Below are 26,201 nucleotides of genomic sequence, written 5' to 3'. Positions count from 1 at the left end.
AGATCCCGGAGCAGCACAACTCCTTGGACTCCGCGGGCTGGAAAAGGCGAAGCAGGGAAACAAAAACTTCGGTCACATAAAAAGTCATAGCGTTCACCTTATAAAACACACAAACTCAGTGATTTAAAGGGGGGAAAACTACTATTTGTTTCCAAATTTACAGGCAATAATACTTGATTTAGATCCCTGTCTGCCTCCTGTATAGACTGCCATATAATTTAAAGGACAATAAAGTCTGGGGCCATAATACCATCACCACAGTAAATCAGGCCAGCTACCACTACTCAGAACAGAAATTATTAATCTGTGTTCCAAATGATATGCCTACATATTGCTTATTTTAGCTGTTTATGCAGCGAGCTGAGATAGCACTTTCCTCTGTTATTATATTTTACTTTTGCAATGAAATACTGTCTCCTTCTACCAAAGGGGCGTTTATTACCCAATATATATGGGGGCAGCCTCGTGTGTTGCGCACGCAAAGCATCTAACACCAGGGTGCAGCTTTACAAGGTGCCGCCGTGCTGTTGGTTTCTGGGATTTTCTCGATGCCGAGGGCACTTGGGCATCCCCAGACGGTACCGCGCGCGGTGGGGACCGAAACGGGGCCGTCCTGGGGGTTTGTCTGCAGCCGGGAGCCGGTACCGCCTTAATCTGAATGCAAAATACTAGGAATTTCATGTTTAAAATGAGCAGAGTTGCCAAGCTCTTCTGAAATCCCTGGGATTTCACAAGAGGAGACAGTGCTGCTGTTGTGGGCAAACCCACCGCAGCTGTGCCCAGGATTCTGTCTGCGTTACCGAGGGGCTGGCACCATCTGCACTTGTAGGAGTTTTTTTCTGGAGTAAAACATGAAGATGTTAATAACATGGATTTTAACGTGGTCCTCAGGACTACTTAAAAACTTGTGTTTTTAATAAAGTGCGATTTATTTTTTAAACAAATAGCATGAAGAAAAATATTGCAGCCTCCCACATTGTCTGCAAGCTACATTCTGTCTGAAGCAAAGGGCTGAAAGTTACATTTGTACATAATGAAATATTCAGCACTGAAATTTTCCCCAGGAATGTCCCCATCTGCTGCTAGATTTCTCTTTCATGCTAATTATTAAATAGATCAGAACAGAGATAAATAATAGATTTCCTTTAAAGAAGCAGAAGTAAAATGTAATGAGTGTTTGGTGTCGGGGCGTTTCGCCCTTTGAAGTTGCAGTAGCCGTAGTGCATCCCGAGCCACGGGCATCATCATCCTCCCGGCAGCCGAGGAGCAAAACCTCTGCCCAGAGCAGCACCGGGCGCTCCCCAAGCGGCTCCTCCGGCTCCTCCGCTTTTGTCCCTCATTCCTCAGCTAATAAATCCAGCGTTTTACAGCTATTCTCAAGCAAACGGCGAGCCCCGGAGCTGCGCTGGGACTGCCTGTCCCGTGAGGACGCCCCGGTCCCCCCGGAGCATCCGCAGACCCAGACGGGAGATGCTCCAGTTCCCTTCATCGTTTTGCTTCCTCGGGAGCTCATTTCATGCCTTCCGTTCAGGAACAATGGCAGTGGTTAGTTCACAAAACATCTCCCAATATGACGTGCTTTCTCAGTGAGGACTATGCTCTTGAAATTCCATGTGTGGCATTAAGTATATTTATTTACAGCGCAGCCTTATGCTGCGGAGGGCGCTGAGCCTGTCGAGGTCCTGGCGCGGTTCCTGGTGCTGTTGTCTGAAAGCTCCGGACTCCTGAGAAATCTCCGTTTAGCACAAGGAGCCCGAGGTGTCTCTGGTGCTGCTTTGGTGACGTGCGACGGAGCCGGGTCTGCTGAGCAACGGGACGCGGGACAGTCCCCCGGAGAGCGTTTGGGGAACGTGCTCCCTTCTGCCCTCGCCTTAAACATGTCATGAAATCGTAAGCGGGGAAAAAGCAGAAATCTGAAGGAATGGCAGTGTTATACTGCAGACAGGGGAATTGGCCTGTGCAAGAAAGAACAAGGGAATTGGTGTTTCCCAGCTCAGCGGCTGGAGCCCCGTGTTTGCGGAGCTCTGCGCCATGGCCGTCACCCCATTGTTATATCCACTTTGTTATATTTTCTCTCTTCTTACTGGAAGCAAACATGTCCCTAATAGTGCAAATTGCTGCGGAAGCGTTAATGAAACACATTGCAACTGTAAAGTAGGAAGAAATCTGTTACTATAAATCGCGCTTCTGTTTCCCCGTTACCAATCAGCTGGAGAGAGTCAAACGGGTCAGGTTTGCGTGCAGCTCGTCGGGAACGGGCGTTCACAGTTAAAATAACAAGAGCAAGAGCTGTTTAGCTGTTTGCTGTGCCTCTGGAGGGACGGTGGGAAGGGTCTGGGTGAGGATGGCAGTGGCCGCAGGGTCTGTCTGCCTGTCTGCGGACTCCTCATCGGCCCATTGCTTTTGCCACAGTTCTAAATATCCCTGTTCTTAAATAAGGAAACTCTTCCACCACTTAAGTATTCTTACCTGTAGGAAGATTTTCTTAATCCATAATTTACGTCCCATGTGTTTCGTGTTATAGGGTGGTTTTAAAAATCTACAGAAGGGCGTCTTGTTGATGGCAAATTTTGAAGTTAAATACAAATCCTGTTTGCATCTACCCTCTTTATGCCATAAGAACTTTCTGAGAAGGAAAAGTGAGAGCCACAAATGTCAGGAAGATTAAAAGATCTCTGTAAATGAGGTTCAATTCATCTTTCCATCATTCCTGGAAGAAATGCATTGAACCATACTCCAGAGTTTGCTGTTCATGAGGCTTTCAGATGAAATCTTGAAACACTTAAAATATGAACATTTGGTAGAAACTGGAGGTCAAATGCTTGTGCTGAAAGGAAGTATTTTTACTTTGTCACCTGGGCAAAAAGCTCCTTTGATTTTTTTTTTTAAACATATTCCTAATGTGGAGATGAATGGTGACTGTGGTAGAGCAATCTGGGATCCCTCAGCAGGCAAAGGCTGCGTGTGCCTGATCTTCCCTGTGGGGACAGTGGAGATCAAAGCTCTGTCTGCTCGTATGCTGGAATAGCTCATTCCTCCTCACATCTGTTTGCCCCAACTTATTCCAAATGATAATGGAGTTAACATATATAACGGCAAGCAAAAATCTGACTTAAAATGCTTTTCAAAAACTGTCTGTCCAAAAGATCCAGCTCTGTCCCTTCCGATTAGCTTTTTGGTTTTCTCTAAGTTAATTGCGAAGTTGTCATCCTGACAGTCTGCTGTAAAACGAGGGGAAGACAAGACAGAGGCAGAAGCCGAAGGGTCTAAATAATTCAGAGCTGTGGTGCATTTCTCAAGGGGCCCCAGGTGACGTCTGTTAATGCCGAAGCGCTCGGGAGACCCAGAGAAAAGCGGGGAGTGAATTCAAGCCTTGCCAAGACATCCCGATGGGAGGTGACGTTGTGTCCCTCAGCGGGTCCCTGTCCCCAGGAGCGTGGACGTGTCCCCACCAGCAACGTGTCCCCACCAGCAACGTGTCCCCACCAGCGGTGGGTCCGGGGGGTCTGAATCACCTTCTGGGGGGTTTCCTGGCGAAGCCACCGCGGGGCCGCGCTCCCCGGTCCGGCACAAACTGGTGCATTATGGCTTTGTTATGCTAATGTCCCAGCACTGCACAATTTAAATAGCACTTCCAGAAAAATTAAGTATGTTCATTGACACAGTGAAATGTTTTCACCCTCCATGTAACCTTCACAGTTTCTGTACAAAATCTATCAGTCAGTAAACTATTCATCTGCGAATGCTTACCAATTATTATGCTAATGCATTACAATACATTACAGTGAATTCTTTTTAAATGCCAGGAAATGCAGCTGTCTGGCAACCCACCTCGCCTGTATTATGGAGCTATCGATAAACAACATAGCATTTGCAACTGGATTTTGACTGCTTTGTCAGAACTACGCAAAAGAATTCTAATCATTTAATCCTGTGGAGAAATTCAGAAATTAAAGTGGTGTGATGTATTCTCCATGCAGCGGGCTCCAGAGTGGCACATACACACAGGGTGATAATAAAACTTAGGCTAGTACACATAGACTGCAATTGGAGATACGAGGTTGTACGTGGAGTACGGCATAGTAATAGTTCACACTGAGATGATCCCTTCCACAGATCACAGGAACCAAAAGGAGCTCTCTCTTTTGTCGCTTGATAGAGGAAATACTCAATATTAATACAAATTTGGCTGTACTCTAAATCACAGAGGAATGAGATGATAAAAATCCTAATTTATTATCCAGAATTAATATTTCTTGCTGAAAAGAAGAAGCTGCTTGGTCTGCGTATTTGAAATTTCATTGCATTTTTAACGCGCTGCCTGTGCGTGCAGAATCGCGGCCAGTGCCGGCGTTTGCTTTCCCAGCAGCGCTTCGTGCAGATCCGCGGCTGCGAGACGCTGCTGTGTAGGCTTACATAAATGTACGTACTCGGTATTTTTAAACATTTGCAATTGCATAATCCTTTCATGAATTCATTTATTCCTCTGTAGAATATTGGTGAGAGACTGGGCGTACATCAGCGGTGCAAAGAACTTGTTGGCTGCGAGGATGCCCCAAAAACTTGTTGGCTGCGAGGATGTCCCTTTGCTGGACCGGCCGCTGTGGCTCAGAAGCTGCTTTGCCTCCTCGCTTTAAGGCGACTTGTCTCACTGTGGCAGATGTTTGGGCATTTCTAATGGAAAAATGCAAAGAAAAAGAAATGCAGCCAGAGGCACCCATCAAAACTTCTCTCATTCCCATATTTGTCTTTTCTCAGAAGCTAATATCCATGAATTTGGTTATTAGAGTCATAATGTTATAATTATTTCATTTAATACTCTAATTATCCCTTGTGATTAATCCTGGCCATAACAGAAATGTCTGTGAGTCTGGAAGGCATGTTCCAATAGATTTGGCATTATGAATGTTAATTTGAGTTAACAGCTATGATAGCTAGAGGAAGAGAAACCAAGAAGCCAAGAGGACTTCCAGCTTCTGAGCAAGCGCAGGGCCTTTTCCTGCCTGTTTTTGTTTGTAACCGGGCCAGCGAGCCCGAGTTTCTGCTGGCGGGGGGTCTGTGACCTGGGGGTAGCGCCGGGTCGGGGTCCGTGCGCGGGGGGACACAGTGGGGACAGTTTTGGGTGGGTTTAGTGCAGAGCTGGCACTTTGGCCAGGTGGCGTTTCGATGCGTGTTTGAGAGCTGTCTTACCACCCCGTTTCCCCTTATTTTCAGCCACAAAGTCACATTCAGAGAAGGTATCTTAAATTATTAAGTGTCTCCCGTGTCTGCGTCAGCAGCCCCCGCGCGGCCACGCTGCACCGCTGCGAGCGGCAGAGCAAAAGCTTTTTCTGAGGATCTGCTCTTCAGGTCCAAGGACCTTGGTGAAGGAGCTTCATAACCGTCAGACGCACATTGGCTGCCACATGCACAAAGATCTATCTATACACCTTCGCACTGCAGTTTACTGAGCTGAAAAATTGCTGAAAAATCAACACCAAAGCCAGCACTAAGTCTGGAGGTTTTGTTACTTCTTGCTTCTTTCCCAGACATGTGTGTGCTCACACACACACCCAGACACACATGTGCCCTCGAAACGTTGCGTGGCTGCCTCCAGGGACCAGCCGTCTGTACCTTTATGTACAGAGAAAGGAAATGCATGGACAAAGGGATCCTGTGCTCAAAGGGACCCGTGGGCCGGGCGGCTGTGATCTCTAGAGAAAGGCTCTTCCTATAAGACAGACCTTTGAGCAGCGTCGTGTCGAAAAGAGCCACTGGTATCTTGTGCAAAGCGAGGAGGGGCTGGCCGAGAGCTGCTTTGTTTTGCGATGCGAGTTACCAGCAACAAACAAATTACCCAAATTTACTCAACAGTGTAAACCACCTGCGTACACAAACTCACTTTTCCTTCAAACAAAGGAGCACCTGGCAGTGTCAAACTTCCAGGGGTTTGCAAACGCTGTTCTGTAAATATTTCTTCAGGTGCTCTCAAACATTTGCGAGTTGGCTTCTCTAAAGTGAGGTGCTCAGATGCTGCGGGGTGGAGCTGGCTGGCTGATTTTAGGTGCTGCGATGTGAAAGACCGAGCCAAACGTGGCAGAGGCTCCTGCACAGCCTGAGCAGCAGAACCTGCCGAAGGCTCCTGTGCACCCGCACGGCTGAGGGCAAACGGCATCGCCCCGGGGCTGCCGTGGAAATTAATGTTACCTGGCTTCTCCCCTGCTAGTCCATCACCCACACGTTTGTTCCCAGTTTAGTTCACCCTGTAGTAAGTCCCCAGCGACGGCGTTTCCCCGTTAGCTGCACTAAGGCTGGGTGCCTGGTGGGGTTGGTCCCACGGCCGGTGCTGCCGACCTTCCCCTGCCCACCTCCTGCAGCATCTCAGCTCTCAAGGGGGTTTCCAGATGCACCCGCCTCTCGTCTCTCGGAGACAAGTGTTGACGTGCAGGGCAGCGCTGTGAGCCCAGCGGCCGTGCCCCCGGCTGCGGTGCCGGCAGCACAGGCAGAGCCCATTAGCGAGCCAGAAAGAGATCCAGATGTTGAGCAGCTGCGGAGCCGCAGGAGGCAGAGGGCAGGCTGGGTGGGAAGAGGCTCTTCAGTAAGAACAAACGGGCGGATTCTTGTCCCTTCCCATTTACATTTTGCACACTCCCAAGGTGGCTGCCAAGGGCTGCAGTGCAGCCGCGGCCTTCAGCTGTCAGAAAGATGATCTCGATTCCGCTGAAAAGTTCACATCCGACAGAATCCTCCTGCTGGGCCGTCTCGGGTGTGCTGGGGCTCGTGGCAACGCCGCAGGAGCGGGGAGGGACGGGGACGCACGTGCTGCGCGTTAGGGGAGGTTAAGGACGTGCTGCAAGATGCGCGTCAGATGGAGCCACGTTAAGTTTCCAGGAGGAGCAAACCTCGTCCTCCGTCAGCAGAACCAGCCCCCAGACCGCCCATTAAAAGCTTTTTGGTTTTTGAGGTTTTTTTTATGGAAAGGAGCTACAGCGAGGAACAGCAGCTGCAAGGACATGGCTCTGCACCGGGGAAACCCCCGTCCAAACTCAGTGCCCTCCTGGAGACACCTCCGTGGAGCGGGTTGCTCAGCCTGGAGCTGCGGGACGGGCAGGACGGGCGGCGGGAGCTGGAGGTTCAGGGACCGGCCCCACGGCCACTCCTGCCCTAATTCGATTAACGAGCACACTCGACTTCGCTGCTCACGAGCCCTGTTTACAGAGCAGCGCCTGTCAGTAAAGCCAAGTCTCCTTTTCCCGTGTCTCCGGCAGCCAATTACTCATTTCCAGTGCGACAGTCTGTTCTTAATTTGGCAGTTAGGGGGTTGTTGAAGGAAATAATGCAGCAATGTCCTCTTAGTGGGAGTCTCGAAAACAATATTCTAAGAGACGGGAGAAAATTAATGCGAAAATGTGGTGTTTACAGGCCCCTGTCACTGCCCATGCTTGAAGGACTGACTATTAACACCTGGTCGATAACAAGATCTTTCTCTAAAGAATTTTTTATAAGGCATCAAGGATGATATTGAAGAGCATGAAAATAATCTGATTAATATGATGTCTCCTTGAAACATTTCTGAAACGTGTGAAGTGCTGCTTTTACTGCAGTGTACTTTTCGTCACAAAGTGAAATCAAAGTGCAGAACAACACGAAATGCAGAGTTCCTCGCTACATGGAATATTGAGGCCATAAAACCAAACAATAAAGTTAAATAATTTATCATAAATATCTAAAGCTCTCAAATTATTCTCTCCATTAACGGCCTATGTTTAAAATGATCTTTGCATTCACCATGTCACAGATGGCAACATCAGACAAGAGAGTCCTTGACAAAATCTCGCTGTAATTATTCTTTCCACAGCTGCAGTTATTTTAATGCCTTTTCAGTTAAGCTGAAAGAGACGCACACATTTTATAAATAAGGGCTTTTAACCAGTTTGACAATGAAGCATTTGAAACGTACAGTGCAAAAAAAAAAGAAAAAAAAAACAACCCAAAAACTTTCACTGCGTCTTGAAACCTGGGAGAGCAACTGTGGAGACTCGGAGCAGGAAGGCGACTGTTCTTTCTACAGCAATATTTAGCAATTAAAGCTAAAATTACGTTGATTGTGTTGGCCTGAGATAGCTGTTCCCAGCAACTTTCAGAGTTGCTCAGACACCATCTGATCCTGCGTGTCGTGATTTTCGCCTGCCGGGGGAGCGGGGGGGTTGGGATGTGTCTGCGAACCCGCGAGGGACTCAGGCGCTTGGAAAACTCGAGCCGAAGCACCAGGATTTCGGTTCCCGCGGGAGTTTGCGGCAGTTTGGCAGAGCTCGCTGTGACCTTCACTCCTGCTTCTACATCTCTCGAAAGCCCTCGAAACACCTAAGTCTATGTTTTAGCAGCCTGAATAAGTGGCCGTGTTTTTTAAAGCTCCAAACACTCAACAGCTCTTGTGAAAAACAAAAGAAGCTGGATCCTCTTTAAGCGAAGTTAGAGTTGCAGCTGCTTTTCCTTCCCCCGCTTTAAGCTGTCTATTAGTCTAAAAAAATGTGCGGAGACCCAACTCAAATGACGGTAGTTGTACTGGGAGGGTATTTTCCCATTTAAACCAAATAAAGAAAAAGGAAAGAACGGCAGATCGGTGGGAGGTTTTTCAAAGTGTCGTCCTTTGACGCACAAAGAAGACGTCGTGGTCCCCGGTGCTTGCAGACTTGGGAAGCCTGATTAATGAAGGTTATTGTCGGGGAGGCCTGGCTTTTATGCTCAACGCTGAAAGGCACCAATCCTCAAAGTGCTCAGCATTATACAATAACAGATTGTGTGCAGTTAGCCTTACAAAACAAACGTGCTCTCTTTTATGTAAGATTATAGAGCATCCGTCACTGCCTGGCATGAAATACCACACAGCACCAGTGTGTGTAATTAGCAATACGTGAAGTCTAAACATTATTTTAAAGGAGCTGGAACAACAACAACAAAAAGGGAGTGGATGTTCACATCTCCCTTTCAGTCGGAAGCGTCTGTTCTCCCCTGACCCAGGTCCCCGGAGCACAGACCCCTCCGGGACGGGCGCTTCCCTGAATTTCGCTCCCGCATCGCCCGGCCCCATTGCCGGGATGCGGCTGCCTCGGTCACCGCGCCCGGGACAGGGACCATTCCCTGCCAAAACCTCCGCTGAGCCTCTTAGGAGATTTAGGCCGCAAATGAAATACAACTGTAGAGCCGAAATGGGGAAAATGGGATTTTTTATGACACATAGTGTGCACTGTGTTAATGGGCTGCTCATAAACCACAGCTTGCCTCGAAATCCTCTGCAAAACCCAGAGAGCTGCCACATCCCAGATCTCTCTGTACTTATTTTATCTGCCTACAAAAGGAAGCAAGGGCATCAATTCTCGCTGGGAGAAATGACACCGCGGCTGTAAATCCATTTGGTTTGCTCCGCGGTGACACTGCGGGGACCCGGCCGGTGGCCGGGGCAGCAGAGGTGGCCGTGCTGCCCGTGGAGCATTTGCTCTCATTTGCTCTCGTTTGCTCTCGTTTGCTCTCGTTTGCTCTCATTTGCTGTCCCTTGCATCCTGTCCACCAGATGCAAATGGGAACAGTATTTTCCTCAAGCATTTTGCCTGGGGCTGCCCAGGGTCTCTGTCAGAGCTGCGGCCTGACCTGAGGCTCCTGGGTGCCAATCTCTTATCCCGCCTTTTATTTTTGCACAATTAACAGCTATATTTAAGCACCTGAATAAACAAACTTCATCCTTGAAACAGTCAAGCATGCCTCGTGGGGTCCCCGTATTCCTCAGTTTTGAATCTCAAGCCGACAATTAAAAGCAAAAAAAATCACTTATACAAATTACCATCACATCATGCTGTGGAGCCAGCACAAAGCTATTGTCACTTCCTATTTCAAACATGCTTGAATTAAAGGGAGCTTGGATTATTATTTTTTTTAAAGAGAGGCAGGGAGAAGTGCTCGGCTGGATGGCGAGCAGCTGTCATCAGACGGGTGTCCTGAGGGCTCTGACAGCCTGGCGCGGGCTGGATAATGACACAGCCGTGTCACTGGTTGCCAGTGTCACAACCCCTGACGGCAGAAGAGACCAGGGCAGAGCTGCGGAGCGCCCGGGTTCCCAAAACCTCACACGACATCGCGGCCTCGGGGCACCTTGGAGGCCGCTCCTTCGCACCAGGACTTGTGGCCCAAAGGGGCCGCGAAGCTGGTGGTGTCTCCTGCAGAGGAGTGGCCGAGGCGTTCCCGTGGCTGCCATAAAGCCAGAGCTGCTGGTAGCAGCTCCTGCTCCTGCCCAGGACCCTCGATCTGAGCGGCCCAGGAGCGTTTCCATCCCCAAGAGCACCGGCGTCCAGCAGCACAAAGTGTCCGTGTCCTTCGTCCTTCCCCGCTCCCGCAGCCCCCAGGCTCCGCCGCCCCCGGCAGCAAAGTGTCCGGACGGGGAGGGAGCTGCTCCCATGGCAGCAGCACCTTCCAGCTCCTTCAGCTCCTTCCAGCACCTTCCAGCTCCTTCCAGCACCTTCTAGCACCTTCCAGCTCCTTCAGCACCTTCCAGCTCCTTCAGCACCTTCCAGCTCCTTCCAGCTCCTTCCAGCTCCTTCAGCACCTTCCAGCTCCTTCAGCACCTTCCCGCACCTTCCAGCTCCTTCCAGCACCTTCTAGCACCTTCCAGCTCCTTCAGCACCTTCCAGCTCCTTCCCGCACCTTCCAGCTCCTTCCAGCTCCTTCCAGCTCCTTCCCGCACCTTCCAGCACCTTCCAGCTCCTTCCAGCTCCTTCAGCTCCTTCCAGCTCCTTCCAGCGCCTTCCAGCTCCTTCCAGCACCTTCATCCCTCCTCAGTCCCTCCTCCTCCTCCCAGCCCCGCTGCACCCTCCTTTGCCTTTGGCATCGACTCGCACAGAATCCTTCATCGTATGGATCTGGCTGGGGAGCCAAATGGTCGGGAGCTGCTTATAGCCTCCTTTTTAATTAAGTGTCTCAAATAGGGGTTTAATTGGGATGTAATAGCACACGCTATTGTACATTAGTTAAATACCAAGGGGTTATTAAGAGTATGTTTTTAAGGCTTTACAGTCCTATATTGAGTAAACAGTTGTTAAATTTCAATAAATAACTTTTAAAATCTACATTAAGTAAGCAGTTAAGCATATTTAGGATACTCGTGTTTTTCAGAACGACTCCAGTCAGAGCGCCCTGGGTTGTAATCTCACTATTTCACTAGTTAAACGGGGTTGTGCCTGTTCATACCTATTTGCTCTGCCTTGGTGCAGCAATGTGGGCTGTTTACATCCACGTGTCGCAGTCCTTCAAACCCTCACCATTGCAACGGCTCCGAGGAGCAGGGGCAGCGCCTAGCCTGATTTTACAAGAACAGCATTAAGGCACAGAAGAGCAAAGTCATTTGTTCAAAGCCACGCGGGGAGTCTGTGGCAGAGAAGAACAGGAGCTAACGAAAGATCAAAAAACACTTTTCTAAAAATAAGGCTTTGAAAATCTGTAAAGGAATCGTGGCTCTAACAAATGGCTTTATTACGATCAAAAGTGCAGTTAGTCGTGTGATGCTTTTTTGTCACGGACATTGGTAATGAACATATAAATGTCCCACGATCTGCAAAATCTACCAAATGTTTCCATCCCTTTGCTGCTTGTGTGCAGGGAGTCCCAGATGGGGGTGACGGGCTCCGGGAGGGACAATCGGTGGCTTGTCCCCACGCTGTGACCAGGCAGGCAGCTCTCGCCTGGCTTGTGCCAGGAGGGTCTGTCTAAGACAGCACATCAGGAGCGAGGTGTAATCACCCCGGTCACCATGGCAGTGAATAATTTAGGACTCACTTAACCTTCATATTAAGGCTGATCTTGCACTTCCCGCTGCTCTCTGCAGCCGTTGTTCCTACAATGAATTATCAGCGTCTCCGAGGAGTAATCGGGTAAACTGCTGCTGTTCGGGAACCGGCACCCGCGGCACCGAGTGACGCTCGGAGGAGAGGACGTGGAGAGGAGGCACCTCGGGAGGGTGGGAGCAGGGATGGGGATGGGGACAGGGACGGGGATGGGGACAGGGGCAGGGATGGGGACAGGGACGGGGATGGGGACAGAGGCAGGAACCAGACAGGGACAGGGGCAGGGATGGGGACAGGGACAGGGACGGGGACAGGGATGGGGACAGGGACCGGACAGGGACAGGGATGGGGACAGGGACAGGGATGGGGACAGGAACTTGACAGGGACAAGGGCAGTGATGGAATCTGAATCCAAACGCTCCTTTCTGAAGTCATTCTGCACTGCTGAACAGGTAACACTAATGAAGAAGCCAAAAAATCAGGAATCTTCAAGCAAGTGCACTGTAAAATTAATGAGAAGCTGCTGAAGAACATAAATAATCCGTGCTCCCCATTAGAGCTGGTTAGCACCGTTAAAGCGATGCCGAGGAAAACCTGCCCAGGCCCCATCAGCCACCCTCCCTTTGAAATCCATCACTGTCAGGTAGTTTTTGTCAGCTGGAATCAAAGAATGGTTAACCCTCTAACACCCAGGCTATTTAGAAATAATTATTGTTATTATAAATCAAAAACGATGGCTTAACTGGTCACAAAAATGTATATCTAAAAAACCAAAGTGAAGCAGCATGGCCGCGAAGGAAAAATCATTAGCTCCCTAGTGGGTTTACAAGTAATTTGCTAGCAATAAAAATGCAAAAACACATTTTGGTGTGTGATGATCATAAATAATCCTTGGACAAGAATTCTTTCCAGGACTCACAAGTCCACTCCCTTAATGGCAAGTTTTATTACCCTGGTTTCTCTGTGTTTCCTTTCAAAATGCTGCTGTCATAACAATTTACGAATTACAGTCCCGTTGGCATAAACTTTCATAATTCATATGGAAGTAGGTTTCCCCACAAACACTCACAAAGCACAAGGAGTCATGTAACCACGAAGAATGACCTTAATAATGCAGTCACAAAATATAGATCAGACTCCTGGGCCAGGACTAAATATAGACGGTCACCAGGTTGGGGGAGCATCTCCGGGGCAGGGGCAGGGTCATTGCCGGGCTCTCAGCCGCTGTGCCCCGCGCTGTCACCAGGGCTGGTGGCACCTCGCAGCTTCTTTGGGAAAGAAGGAACACGCAGCGTGTTCTGTTTCCAAGCACTGGCAACGAGCAAAAATCCCGACCAGCTGCTGAGGAAGGCTGTGAATGCCAGTTTTTTCTTAAAACAGGAGAAAGTACAGCTTGCTCAAGATTTAAACTGTGTTGATTTCTTCCCCGCACTTGTGAGGCCAGCGGGTGAGGAGTGAGGTTCAGAGTCCCCAGGAAGGAGACTGGGGACGTGGGCGATGGCTTGGGCACAACCACGGGGCAGGTGGCATCTGCTGGGGTAACCGGACCACGATGGGACCCTGGGGTGGCTCGTGGCCACATCTGCCAGGTTAACCTGACCACGGTGGGACCCTGGGGTGGCTCGTGGCCACATCTGCCAGGTTAACCTGACCACAGTGGGACCCTGGGGTGGCTCATGGCCACATCTGCCAGGTTAACCTGACCACGATGGGACCCTGGGGTGGCTCGTGGCCACATCTGCCAGGTTAACCTGACCACAGTGGGACCCTGGGGTGGCTCGTGGCCACATCTGCCAGGTTAACCCGACCACGATGGGACCCTGGGGTGGCTCGTGGCCACATCTGCCAGGTTAACCTGACCATAGTGGGACCCTGGGGTGGCTCGTGGCCACATCTGCCAGGTTAACCTGACCATAGTGGGACCCTGGGGTGGCTCGTGGCCACATCTGCCAGGTTAACCTGACCACGGTGGGACCCTGGGGTGGCTCGTGGCCACATCTGCCAGGTTAACCTGACCACGATGGGACCCTGGGGTGGCTTGTGGCTGGTCTATGTGGTCACGTTGTGTGGGGGATCCTTGGAGTAAGAGAGAAGGAAAGAGAGTGAAAGTTAACTAGGTTAGAATTGCCTCCAAAAAGTACTAAAGCTAAATGCGGATTGATAATGTAAAGATAAGGATATGCAAATGAGGCCAGGTTTTGTTCGTTAGTGTGCCATTGCTCTCCCTCTAATTGGAGGAAAGGGATCCAGCAACTGAAATTGCCACACTTAATGCATGAAGTGACACTGCAGACAAAATATTTTGTGTTTTTCCTCAAAAAAGCACCACGCATTAAAGTGTAAGGACATTGAGTAAATATGGGTATAGCTGTCTTACTACTGATCAGTGTATAAATAGACGGGCACGTGTATAAAGTCGGTCTTGTCTATTGAAACCCCCCTCGGACCGGCAGTAGCTGCTGGAAGAGCGGCGGATTGTTTATATTCGACACTTTTATTTATAACTTTAATCTTAAGTGAAGCTGATAATCTGTGCAAAGACAAGCTCTATGTTTTAAAAAATGTTCCTGGCTTATCGAAGATCATGTACCAGGCTTTCTGGGTAACCCTTTCCCCATGATGTGCATGAACAGGAAAAGAAACTAAAGATCCTGTTTCCATTCAAATATTATGAGCCAAGCCTAGATATCACCCTGAAGCTAAACAGCCAAGGACTCATTTTGAATATCTTCTAAGTAAAGATGACAAAAACTGATCTTGCAGAAATAAAAATTCGTAAGAAGAAAAGTGCATAAAATGAGGAAGAAAATGGTTTTCTTTCCCTATAAAGGAAGAAGAGATCTTTAAGATTTTATAGAGCAGAAATTTAAACCAAGAACCTCCTTTTTACAGGTCCCTGTTTCAGCTTAAAATGGTAATAGCATTACTGCAAAAAAAAATTGCCTAGTGATGGCATCTGGAGCTGCAGAAGGTGCAGGAGCTCCGGTGCAGAACTGGGGTGCAGGGGAGAGGGACGAGGACTCGGGGGGGCGTTTCCTGCGGCTTCTTCACTCCCCGGGTTTGCAAACGGTGGGTTTGGGAGCTCCTTGTGGGGTGGGTGCCATCGCTGCAATGGGACACGAGCTGCCACGGCCCTGGGAACCCCCCGGGCTCTGCCCCATCTCCAGACTTCCAGTCTCCAGTTCAGTTTTCAACTGCTGATGAGATGGTTCACGTCGGGAAAATCCTGTCTCTGTGCCAGACAGTTAAAACTGAAAGTAATTAAGGGAAGATCTTTTCCTGCAACAGAAAGTACTGGACATGTGGAGATAGCATAATAATAAGTGTTTCCGCCGTCCGTAAGCCCACAAAACAAATTGGATTTTGAATGAAGCACATGGAACAGTGACCTATGTATAAAACTTATCTTGACCTCAAAAAGTAATGACATTTTGTCTCCAGTTCTGCTGCTAATTACAGATGCTGGATTCTGAATATTCACGTTTGAGGATTCACTGCTCAATTGTTTAAGAAGTCTAAGAGCAGCAAGATGCGGTGAAGTTTCTCTCTTGGGAGGGACCGTTGCGTTGCTGCAGGTCCAGCCCTGTTCTCGGGCAGTTTCTGCCCAGCTCAGACGGAGCAAACTCGGCAGGGGAGACTTCGGACTCAGGCTCTTCTTCCTCACCTGAACTATCTGTAAGCTCCAGACTTGGTAATTTGAACTCCTTTTAGTTCTTCCCATGGTTAATTCTCTAGGTCAGCCCTTGGGGCCCGGGTCCTAAAGGCCATTAAGAACCATTCAAACAGCCTGTAATGCAAAGCAGAGCCAGAGAGCAGGGCAAAAGTGACCTGAGGCGTGATTTGCAGTGAATGTCGTCTTCTCTCATAAACAGCAGAGACTCGGTGGGATGATTATCCGCCCAGATTTATCTCTGCAGCTCCGTGTGGATCCTTCTGCGCTTAAAAATGTCTCACTGCCCTTTGCATTATTGCATTGCCCTTTACATTCATACCGCATAAACCTCTCAAGTACCGTAAAACTTACAAGGTGTAATATAATGTCGTGATTTTCTTTTCTACACCATAAACAAAAGTCACTGAAAAAGCAGCACGGAAAGGGAGACGTTATTTGGCCTGACAATGATACAGGATGAGAAGATATATACAAATACATACACATACACTCTTACACACTTAAAACCCCGAGCTGGATTGATTATCTGGCGTTGATGGATCACTTCAATGTATTACATAGATAAGGAAATTGATTATTCAATAAATTGCTGTCTGCACTGAGAATCCAGTGTTAAAGAAGAGGAAATATTATAAATCTGTCTCACATAGGCAAAGCAGCAGCTCATACTTTTGAGGTTAATGGTGCTGTAAAGGAACAACAGCTTGTTTGGTGTGCAGGGGGACCAGGGCCCTGCCCAGAGCTGTGGAGCAGGGACCGTCCTGGCGCGGCTGCTCCGGGACTGCGAACGAAGGTGGTTCCAGCCCGCCCGGGGACAGGGACAGGGATGGGGATGGGGACAGGGACAGGGACAGGGGCGGGGATGGGGACAGGGATGGGGACAGGGGCGGGGATGGGGATGGGGACGGAGATGGGGACAGGGATGGGGACTGGGACAGGGATGGGGATGGGGACAGAGATGGGGACAGGGATGGGGACTGGGACGGAGATGGGGACAGAGATGGGGTCTGGGACAGGGATGGGGATGGGGACGGGGATGGGGATGGGGACGGGGACAGGGATGGGGATGGAGACGGGGATGGGGATGGAGACGGGGATGGGGATGGGGACGGGGATGGGGACGGGGACAGGGATGGGGATGGGGATGGGGACAGGAACGGGGATGGGGATGGAGACGGGGATGGGGATGGAGACGGGGATGGGGATGGAGACGGGGATGGGGACGGGGACAGGGATGGGGATGGAGACGGGGATGGGGATGGAGACGGGGATGGGGACGGGGACAGGGATGGGGATGGGGGTGGGGACAGGAACGGGGATGGGGACAGGGATGGGGACAGGGACAGGGACGGGGACAGGGATGGGGATGGGGACAGGGATGGGGATGGGGACAGGGACGGGGACAGGGAGCACCAGCAGCTGGGGCGCACTGAGGGAGGGACCTGCCCGGCACCACCAGGCTCAGCAGACACCCAAGCGACGGGCTGTGCAGGGGAGCGAGAACATCGCGGGGGCTGGAGCGAAAGAACAAAGGGAAATGGAAATGAAAAATGGAATATCCAGGACCGCAAGAAACCATCCACCTCCATGTCCCTCTGCAGATCAGGCCGGCAGGTTTTCTGGGCTTTGTCTCCTGTTTCTTTCTGGGTAGCGAGCTGAACTTCTGCTTGCAAAAGAGAGGAGCGGGAACTAGATAAAGTCAGAGGCTTTGAAAGAACTCAGGCGAAGCATGTCATAGAAATGTCTTATAGCAGTATTAATAAATAACAGCAAAAGCTCAGCTAACAGACATGCTTTAGAATGGAAATATGTAATGGCTAGATGCTTTCTCTTGGGAAAAGCATTTGAAACGGCCTGTGATAAACTTCTGTAGTAGGAATCCGGAGGAAAGAATATAAATATTTCTGCAAGTTATGACTATGATATTCCCGAGCTGAGTTAGTTCTATAAGTCTCCAGGTCACATCCTGATGCCGTAATGTTCCTATGACTCTCAACACAGAAAACAGTGACTGCTCCAAGTCAGGTGTTGGCAGTGACTGAAACTGCTGCCAGATGTTATTTACTGCGTGTCCTGCGGGTCTGACACTGCCCCAGGAGGCTGATACATGAATTCTCTGGAAACCGCCTTCTTGCCCAAGAAACCGCGCTGTGCAGTGGAAGGCAAAGACGGCAAGGAGAGCGCAGCTGATGCCGAGCTCGTCAGGGATGCTTTGTCTGTCATTGTCCAACGCGGAGCATCCAGACCCTGTTGATGCCGCCCAAACAGCAGCAGTCCTGACACACTGGCACAACTCCTTCGTGTATAGAAAAATGCAAATGGTTATAGAAAGCGTTAGGGAACGGTCTTGATCTGCTCTAATTTTTACTCAAAAATATATGCCAGCCACCCTTGTGCAGAATATGACAGATTAATAATTCCCCTCCAGCGAGGCATGAATCGGAGTGATTCAGACCGAGTAGCACCTGTGTGCTTGAAGAAAACCTTTTATTTAGACGGCAGTGAAAACAGCCACCTTTGTTTCAGGCTCCAGACACCGTGGCGGTACAGACACACGTGTTGTTCTTCTCTGGTGACGTAGGGGCCAGCTCTCCGCAGAGCAGCTCCGTTTGGCCGCTGCGGTGTCGTGGGGCCGTGCGGTTCCCAGATTAAACCCCGCTCTGGCCTTCCTGCCAAAATCTGTTCTCGGGTTCTCCGCTAAGCGTGTGCTGGGACCGTTTGCTGCATCGGTAACAAAATCAGCCCCGTTTCTAACACAGAACTGCTGCAGCCAGGGAACCCCCCGCCCGGGTGCCTGGGCAGGAACTGAAAATCACTGAGTGCTTGGAATTCACTGCAAAACTAACCAGCAAGTCTAACACTTCAGTCCTGATAGCCAGCCGTAACTCAGCTAAATTTGTGGGTTATACCAGATTTTATTTACTGTTTCATCCTGGGAGATAACTAAGAGATGACAGCCATCTATTCATTAAAGCGGGGGAAAGCCGCCCACAGCCGGCGCTGGTTCTCTCACCACCCTCTTCCACATCTTTAATCGAATTTGGATTTTCCAGCACCAGCTCTGTTATTTTAAGAACAGTTTATGTTCCTGTTCACCTGGGTGCTGGTGAGTTCAAAGAGCTGCTCTGGTCACCTCCCAGTCCCCAGTTTGAACAAAGGACGTGCTGTAGCAATCAAATGTCATTATAAGCTAATGAGCATCCAGTGGCCTCTTCCCGGTCCTTATTGGACACGTGAGCAGCCGTCACAACCGGACCTGCTGCAGTGGCACTAACAAGTGCTCCCGAAGCTGCGGCTTGCAGGTGTCAAGGATGGAAGGCTAATTGAAATCAATCTGTCTCAAAAGCCTTCGTAATGTGCTTAGTGCTGTAGTACCTGCGAGTCTGGGTATCCCTTAGGGGGGATCCCTGGGTGCCCGGTTTCCAGAGGGATGAGCAAAGTGCAAGGCCCGAATTCAATAATTCGTCTGAAAGCTTAAGTCTTTGTTTCGTTCCTTTGATATTAGCTGCTTTATTTGTCTGCTTAAAAACTTGCGTGGACAGGGATGTTTCTCTGACTCAGTAACTACACAGACTAAACTCCTAATCCGAGGTGCAAATACTCTTTATTTTGGTGTACTCTTCAGACTTAGTGGGGCTTGAGCAAAAGGCCAGGCTGTATTCAGGGAAAAAACACGCAGCCTGGGGGCTTTTTCTCCAGGTGAGTGAGTCATTGGTGCATCAGTTTCTGTCGGGGTAAATCCAAAGGGCACAGGCAGGAGGAGCAGATGACAGCTGCAAATCACAGCTGCAAATCACAGCTGCAAACCAAACACAGCCCCGCTCCCCAAACCACTGCAGAGCCTGGGAGCTGGGGTGTGATACCCGGAGTTGCCTCTGGCACCCGGGTACCCCACAGCTCTCCCCAGCGGTGTTTGCAACCCAACCGGCATTTTCCTGATTATCTTCCTTCCCAGCAATACCAGAGCAGTCACATCCCTATTTGTGCGTTTAGGCACAAGCTGGAGTCTCTGAGGGGCACCTGAGCCCCCAGAATTCACGGGTGGAGCGCTGGGATGCCCCACAGTCACTGCAAACATCTGCAGTCCCAGCAGTTCAGGTTTCCCAGCTTTAAGACAAGCGGCTCTTCTCACTTCACATCAGTTCCCTTTGGCAGCATCGCCACAGCGCAGGTTTCATCCTCCCGTTCAGCCCTCAGCTCCTCTCCAACATTTCCCTCTCCCCTCCCTCGCCCGTTGAGTTCTGGTGCTTTCAACTCGTTATCTGCCTTACCCAGAGACTTCCACCAGCCTGTCTTCTAAGTATGCAAAGAAAAAAAGGAGTTTAGACATCATCACATTAAACCTCTAGCCAAAATGAGGGAAAGGAGATTGCACGGAAACGCAATACATTGGATTACAAGGCTTAATGCTTGCTACAAACAGACTGTGCAGTGTCGGGTTTTCTTTGATATTGTGTCGCCATGAGAGACTCCAACATCGTGGCTGTTCTGGCAGAGCTGGAAGCTGCGGGGAGCAGCGCTGGGCGGCCGTGGAGCAGAGCAGTGCCCTCTGCCGAGCTGCCGCCCCGGCCAGCGTCCCACGGCACACAGGGAAACGCTGCGGTTCGCGTGCGATCGCTGATGTACTGACGCTGCCGATCTGTGCCAAGGGAGCGCTTCATGGAGCGGGACAGGAAAGACCCAACTTTGCTGGAGACTGAGTTACTTATAGCATTGCTCTGTGCATGGCTGCGGCGTGAAGGCTTTACAGAAATCTTCCCATAATATCCACCTCTGTTTAGTTTCTTCGAGAAAACCATCCAGAGATGAAGCGATGGAGTTCGAAGTGGTAGCAGTGGGTTTGCAGCTGCTGGTGACAAAGCCCGAGGTCGCGGCGCAGCAGGAGCAGGGGGGTCATCACCGTGTCCCCGGCGCCGGTAGAGCCGTCTGTCTGTCCCTGCACACAGAGCAGCTCGTCACCGTGTCCCCAGCACAGGCAGGGCCGTCTGTCTGTCCCTGCACACAGAGCAACTCGTCACCGTGTCCCCAGCACAGGCAGGGCCGTCTGTCTGTCCCTGCACACAGAGCAGCTCGTCACCGTGTCCCCAGCACAGGCAAGGCCGTCTGTCTGTCCCTGCACACAGAGCAGCTCGTCACCGTGTCCCCAGCACAGGCAGGGCCGTCTGTCTGTCCCTGCACACAGAGCACCTTGTCACCGTGTCCCCGGCGCAGGTAGAGCCGTCTGTCTGTCCCTGCACACATAGTCCACACAAGCTCCTTCCCCACCCAGCAGAATCCGCTGCCTTTAACCCCAGGGGTGGACGTGCTGCTGCCCATCGGGACGTCCCCGCTCTAAGGCCACCAGCACCAAGTGCGTCTGTCTATTTTGGCGGTGCTCCTGCCCCTGAGAGGAATGAGGGTCTGCTTTTCTTCTGGTCTGTGGTTTGATCTTGATTTCCTGTATGAAGTTCTCGAGAGGATGCCAAGATCAAATAATTAGACTATTCTGCGATGAAGAGGTAACATTGTTATTCAAATGTATTCAGAATTAATTTACCACCAAACAATTTACACTGCCACCCTTACATCCCGCTGAAATTACTGGAACACGTTACCTGACACACAAAGCATCTCATGACCTGAAGTAACTTTATCAACCATTAAATGCTTGAGCAATGGGCGCATACTCACAGAAATACCTGCGGAAACGCAGGAGAAGCCACAAAGGCAACAGAGGGATTTAGAAACAGGAAAAACACAACAAACCAAAACATACCGCTTTGCTGCGCCAGTGAAAATGCAGAAAGCGAGATCCTGCAGCAGCGCTTGGCCCCGGGAGCGCGGGGGGTTCTCATCTCGCACCCCTGCATGAGGCGGCGTCCGCCGCTGCGGGTTCACCGGGGCGGCCCAGCTCTGCTGCTGGTACCGTGCACTGGGAGCACTGGGAGCACTGGGGGGCTGGGGGATCATTCCCCAATGGCCCCTCTGCCCCCCACTGCCATCCAATGCCAAACTCGCCACCAGGCTGGCGGTGACAGGAATTCCCTGGCGCTGCCGTCCCGAGGGTTCCCTCCCTGCATCCCCCCCCTCGCCCCCCCCAGCCTGCAAAAGCCTGCTTGTGCCTTTGTTTTTAAAAATAAAACTTGCTTTGCAGAGTGTGGGAAGGTGATTTCAAAATAAAATTCCAGACAGGCATAATAAGCCTCAGAAAAGGCAATCACACAGAGGAGGATAATTATCCACAGAATTTGTGTTCTGCTTATTTATATAAAATAATCAATGATTTTTTTTTTCCACACAGACTCCAATCCAATTTGATTGTCTTTTCTGTGTTACTTGCAAATCATACAAACAATCGATGCCCTGACTCCTTCTCTAGGCAAACATAGCTTAGAAACAGACTAGAAGAAATAAAATCCGATGGATTCCTCCATGCAGGACTATTTGTTTAAAGGCTTAGCTGGAGCCTGATCCTGTTCACAGCAACCTCAGTGATACAAGACTGGGACTGTCAAACATGCTTGAAGTATAATTATTGCCACAAATATCAGCGGGAATATAACCTTATTAAAAAAAAAAAAAATAAAACCCAACCGAAATAAAACCAAACCACAAACCAGAATAAAAGCAAGAATGCACAGAGGAAGGTGATTCCTATGAAAGGTAGAACGTGAGCTGAAAGCCCCCCCGGCACAGAGGAGGGACGAGGCGAGCGTGCAGCCCAGTTTGGGGGGACCTGGTTTGGGGGGACCCTCCTGTCACCCCCAGCACCGGGGGACAGACACGGCCCCCACTGCCCTGCCCTCCCAGCAGGGCTGCCCAAGGGCGGCGATGGCAGCGGGGCCGCGGTTTTGGCATCATCTCCTCAGCAGCACCGGAATACAAACAAACCCACTAATGAACGAACGCAAGGGCTAAAATTGGATTGACGGCACCCGTGGTCTATTTTTTACAATTACTTACTAATCTCAAACCGTTGGCATCCATCTGATCTGCACGTCTATCTCACTAGCACGTCATCCATCAAAATAATCGGTCCGAGTCGTGTCTGATGGTGCTTCAGCAAAGCACGGCGATGGAAACCAGTGTGCTGCGGAACACCAGGCGCTGGTCCCAGTCAGCCCTGGCTTTGGCAGCACCGGGGCCGCCGGGCTCCACAAAACGGCATCAGGCTCTCGCCTGTCGCTGGGAAAGGTGCTACTACTGCTCGTTAATCTAGGAGAAAGGTTAGAGAAATAGGCTGCCAATGGGAGCTTAATCATCTTGCACTCGCTGCTTTTACTGTATGAGGGGCACGATATTGGGAATACTGAGCTGCTCGGTGCAGCACTTACTAACAGGTGTAACCTCAGTGATCCCATGGCAGCATCACACAGGGCGTAAACACAGAGTAACTCCATCGCACCGCCACCGTTATCTGTCTTTGTACCAGAAAAGCTCGGGGCCGAATCAAGCACCTTGAGCCTGCAGCAGATCTTTCTGATACAGCATTTTCAAATATTTAACAGATTGCATAATAATTGAACAGCTGTTGAAAAAGCTTCAGATGCAAACTCCTACTTAATAAAAAAAAAATCCAGCAATAAGGCACAGATTTTCTTTGTACCTGTAGATGTGTAGATTATGTTTAGATGTGTAGATTAAATATTTATATTTTACTCATGGGAGAAAGAGCGCTTTTGGCTTTTCCTTCCCTTTCTTAGATATCTCTCCCTGTATTTATTTTAGTATTCAGCTTCATAGGAAAATAACAGAGCTTTGAGAAGGTGCCTGTTTTCTCTCTGGCTTGATTTTCAGTTCTAAAACAATACTTATTTAAGTGTTCTGCACTTCCTGGCATAACCTAATAATTAAAAGAATTACTTGAAAGCCAGGGCAGCTTTGCACAAATTAATGCAGGGGGTAAAAGCTGCAATTTTCCAGTGGGCTGAAAAAAAAGAGGACAAAATTATGCCAGTTTTAGCAGAGAGCGAAGGTGAACACCGATCTCCCTGCAGCCCTATTTGAAGCCTTTTTCTGATCTTTAGGTTTCTTATTTTACTGATCAAGGAAAAGGCTAAACAAGGTGCTGGACGTCGGGGTGTTTCTCAGCAATTAAAGCAAGGCCGTTCCTGCGGAAGGCACGGCGGCGCGCAGCAGCGCTCCCGCGTTCTGCGTCTAGAAAACCCGTGTGCAGCACCAGGGAGGCGATGGGCATGAGGCTGGACATCCGCGGAACCACAGGGATGCTCCTGGGCTGGGATGGCTCCCCCGAGTTGGGCTGTACCTGGGGGCCTGGGCACCCCCACCCAGCGCCCCCAGCCAGGACCCCACCAGTGCCCACCACAGCAGCCCATGCAGGATCGGGCCCGCCGCTGCTAAGCCAAAGCAGGAGGAGCTGCCAGGGCAGGACCCCCCCCGGGGACACCCCAGCTGCGGCAGGACCCCCCCGGCACACAGCCAATGGTTCCAGTGGGGATCTGTGCCCTGGGACCCATTGGGAAGAGAACCGCTGCCGCAGCGCTGCGGAGCTCTCGCTGGGGACAGGCTGCGACGGACCGGGGGGGGACAGTGGGGACACCTCCTCCCTGCTGGCAGCAGCACCGGGAGCTTTCCTGGGAGGGGGTGTCTGTGGCGCAAAACATTTCCAGCTGCTCCGGGCTGTGGCTGAGCATACCAAGCAGCTTGGCTCTAGCAAAAGTTCAGCAGCCGCCAGGGCCCAGCCCCAGCGGCGGGTCCATTAACCTTTTCCACCAGCATTTCTGGCACTACAACACGCACAGGACCGCATCTGCCTGGAGAGCCTGGCCACAGAAGTCCAGGGGAGAGCAGATGTTCCCCCTGCAGGAATCGGCCGTGAGACGGTCTGGGCCACACAGTCGCTCGAAACTGTTCTGGAGGTGACAGCGTTTCTCTTCGGAAAGCAGCTGCCCCTCCAGATCAGCATTTTCCTCTTACTGCCTTTCACATTGCTGCTGTGCAGTTGCACTGGGATAAATAAAACCCATTTTTTCCCAAATATTCACAAATCTGTTCTGTTTTCACTAGTTTCTCTGGGTTAGAATTCAGTCCCTGCAAAGACAAGTAAACCTGTCCTTATAATTTTTACTGGGCAGACAGCAAATCCCTGAGAATGTGTACCGATGGCAAAGTACATGGGATGTAACAGGAAACCAGCACCGTTCTCTCACTGACATGCTTAAAACAAGTATCTTGTTTAATTAGAAAAAGAAGGATTGTGGACTCTTTCCCAAGCTGTTATCTGTGCAATTACTTTATGTAACATTATTAAAAATTAATTTTTCCCACAACCTCCGCAATTTAAAGAACACGCCTGGCCCTTAGCAGCGGCTGCAGCATAACCAGCCCGCGGGCATCCTCCGGGCTGCAGGGCTCGGTGCCACGGCCCCCGGCTGCCTCTCCCGGCTGCTGGGCACAGCTGGCCCGGGGTCCGAGCCCCTCTGCACAGCACCCCCATTGCAGCAGGCTCAACGCCTCTCCTCGCACCGCTACACACCGGGCACCGCAGCCCCCCGCTCCGGGGGCAGATCATCCCCTTCTCCAGGGGCAGAGCAGCCCGACTCGCACCAGGCACCGCAGTCCTTCCAGCAGCGAGCTCGGCACCCCCCTCTCCAGGGGTACAGCACCCCCCTCTCCGGGGGTACAGCATCTCCCCTCTCCAGGGGTACAGCATCCCCCTCTCCAGGGGTACAGCATCCCCCTCTCCGGGGGTACAGCATTCCCCTCTCCGGGGGTACAGCATCTCCCCTCTCCAGGGGTACAGCATCCCCCTCTCCGGGGGTACAGCATCTCCCCTCTCCAGGGGTACAGCATCCCCCTCTCCGGGGGTACAGCATTCCCCTCTCCGGGGGTACAGCATCCCCCTCTCCGGGGGTACAGCATTCCCCTCTCCGGGGGTACAGCATCCCCCTCTGGGGGTACAGCATCTCCCCTCTCCGGGGGCTCAGCACCCCGTCTCCGCTTTGCACCGTGCCCAGCACCCCCATCGCACCGTGCCCAGGGCGGCTGCTCGCACCGGGCGCGCTACCCCCGTGGCAGCGGCACGGCACCGCTCCGCCCCGGGACACGGCACCGCTCCGTGCCGGGACACAGCTCCGCAGCGGGACACGGCACCGCTGCGCCCCGGGACACAGCTCCGCACCGCGCCCGGCACCGCTCCGCGCCCGCGGGCACCGTCCTTCCCGTCCTCGGGCAGCGCAACCCCCGCCCCGGCACCGCGCCCCGACCTTGCCCCGCGGGGCCAGGTGGCCTTACCTATCCGGATGACATGCGGCATCCCGTGCGAGCACTGGCCCCAGAAGCCGCCGACCAGGAGCGCTGCCCAGTATTCCCAGAGCACGCCGCGGAGAGCCGGCCAGAGATGGGGCATCGTTGGGGAGGGCGCGGGCCCTACGGCCCCAGGGGCAGCGGGGGAGCGGGCGGCTGCTGCCCGGGGCTCAGGCGGAGCGGCCGGTCGGCGCCGAGGCCGGACCGCTCATGGCACATCTTAGTGCGGCCGCGCCGGCCCGTCCCGCGTGCCGAGCCGAGCCGTGCCACGCCGAGCCGAGCCGAGCCGCGCCGGGCCGTGCGGTGCCGGTGCCGGTCGGGCGGCACCTGCGGAGCGGTGCCGGTGCGCCCGCAGGAGCGGCTCTGTCCCCTCCTACCGCTGATGCGCGCGGCTCGCGCAAAGCCCGGAGTGGAGCCTGCACACCCTCACACACCCTCACACACTGACACACACCGACACACGCTGACACACC

The 26,201-nt window shown here is 51.5% G+C and overlaps 1 protein-coding gene across 1 annotated transcript in view; it reads right to left on the bottom strand.

Moving 5' to 3' along the window:
* GRIK3 (glutamate ionotropic receptor kainate type subunit 3) overlaps nucleotides 1-25,831 on the bottom strand; it is an 85,231-nt gene extending 59,400 nt beyond the window's left edge. Inside the window, exon 1 of the mRNA XM_065650387.1 lies at nucleotides 25,717-25,831. Within this exon, the coding sequence (XP_065506459.1) occupies nucleotides 25,717-25,831 (115 nt within the window). The remainder of the gene's footprint in view (nucleotides 1-25,716) is intronic.
* Between the last annotated feature and the right edge of the window lie 370 nt (nucleotides 25,832-26,201).

Source organism: Caloenas nicobarica, chromosome 23 (assembly GCF_036013445.1).
Source record: "Caloenas nicobarica isolate bCalNic1 chromosome 23, bCalNic1.hap1, whole genome shotgun sequence".
Lineage (NCBI taxonomy): Eukaryota > Metazoa > Chordata > Aves > Columbiformes > Columbidae > Caloenas > Caloenas nicobarica.
Note: the sequence above shows the minus strand (reverse complement) of the source record. Positions and strands in the feature narration are given on the sequence as shown.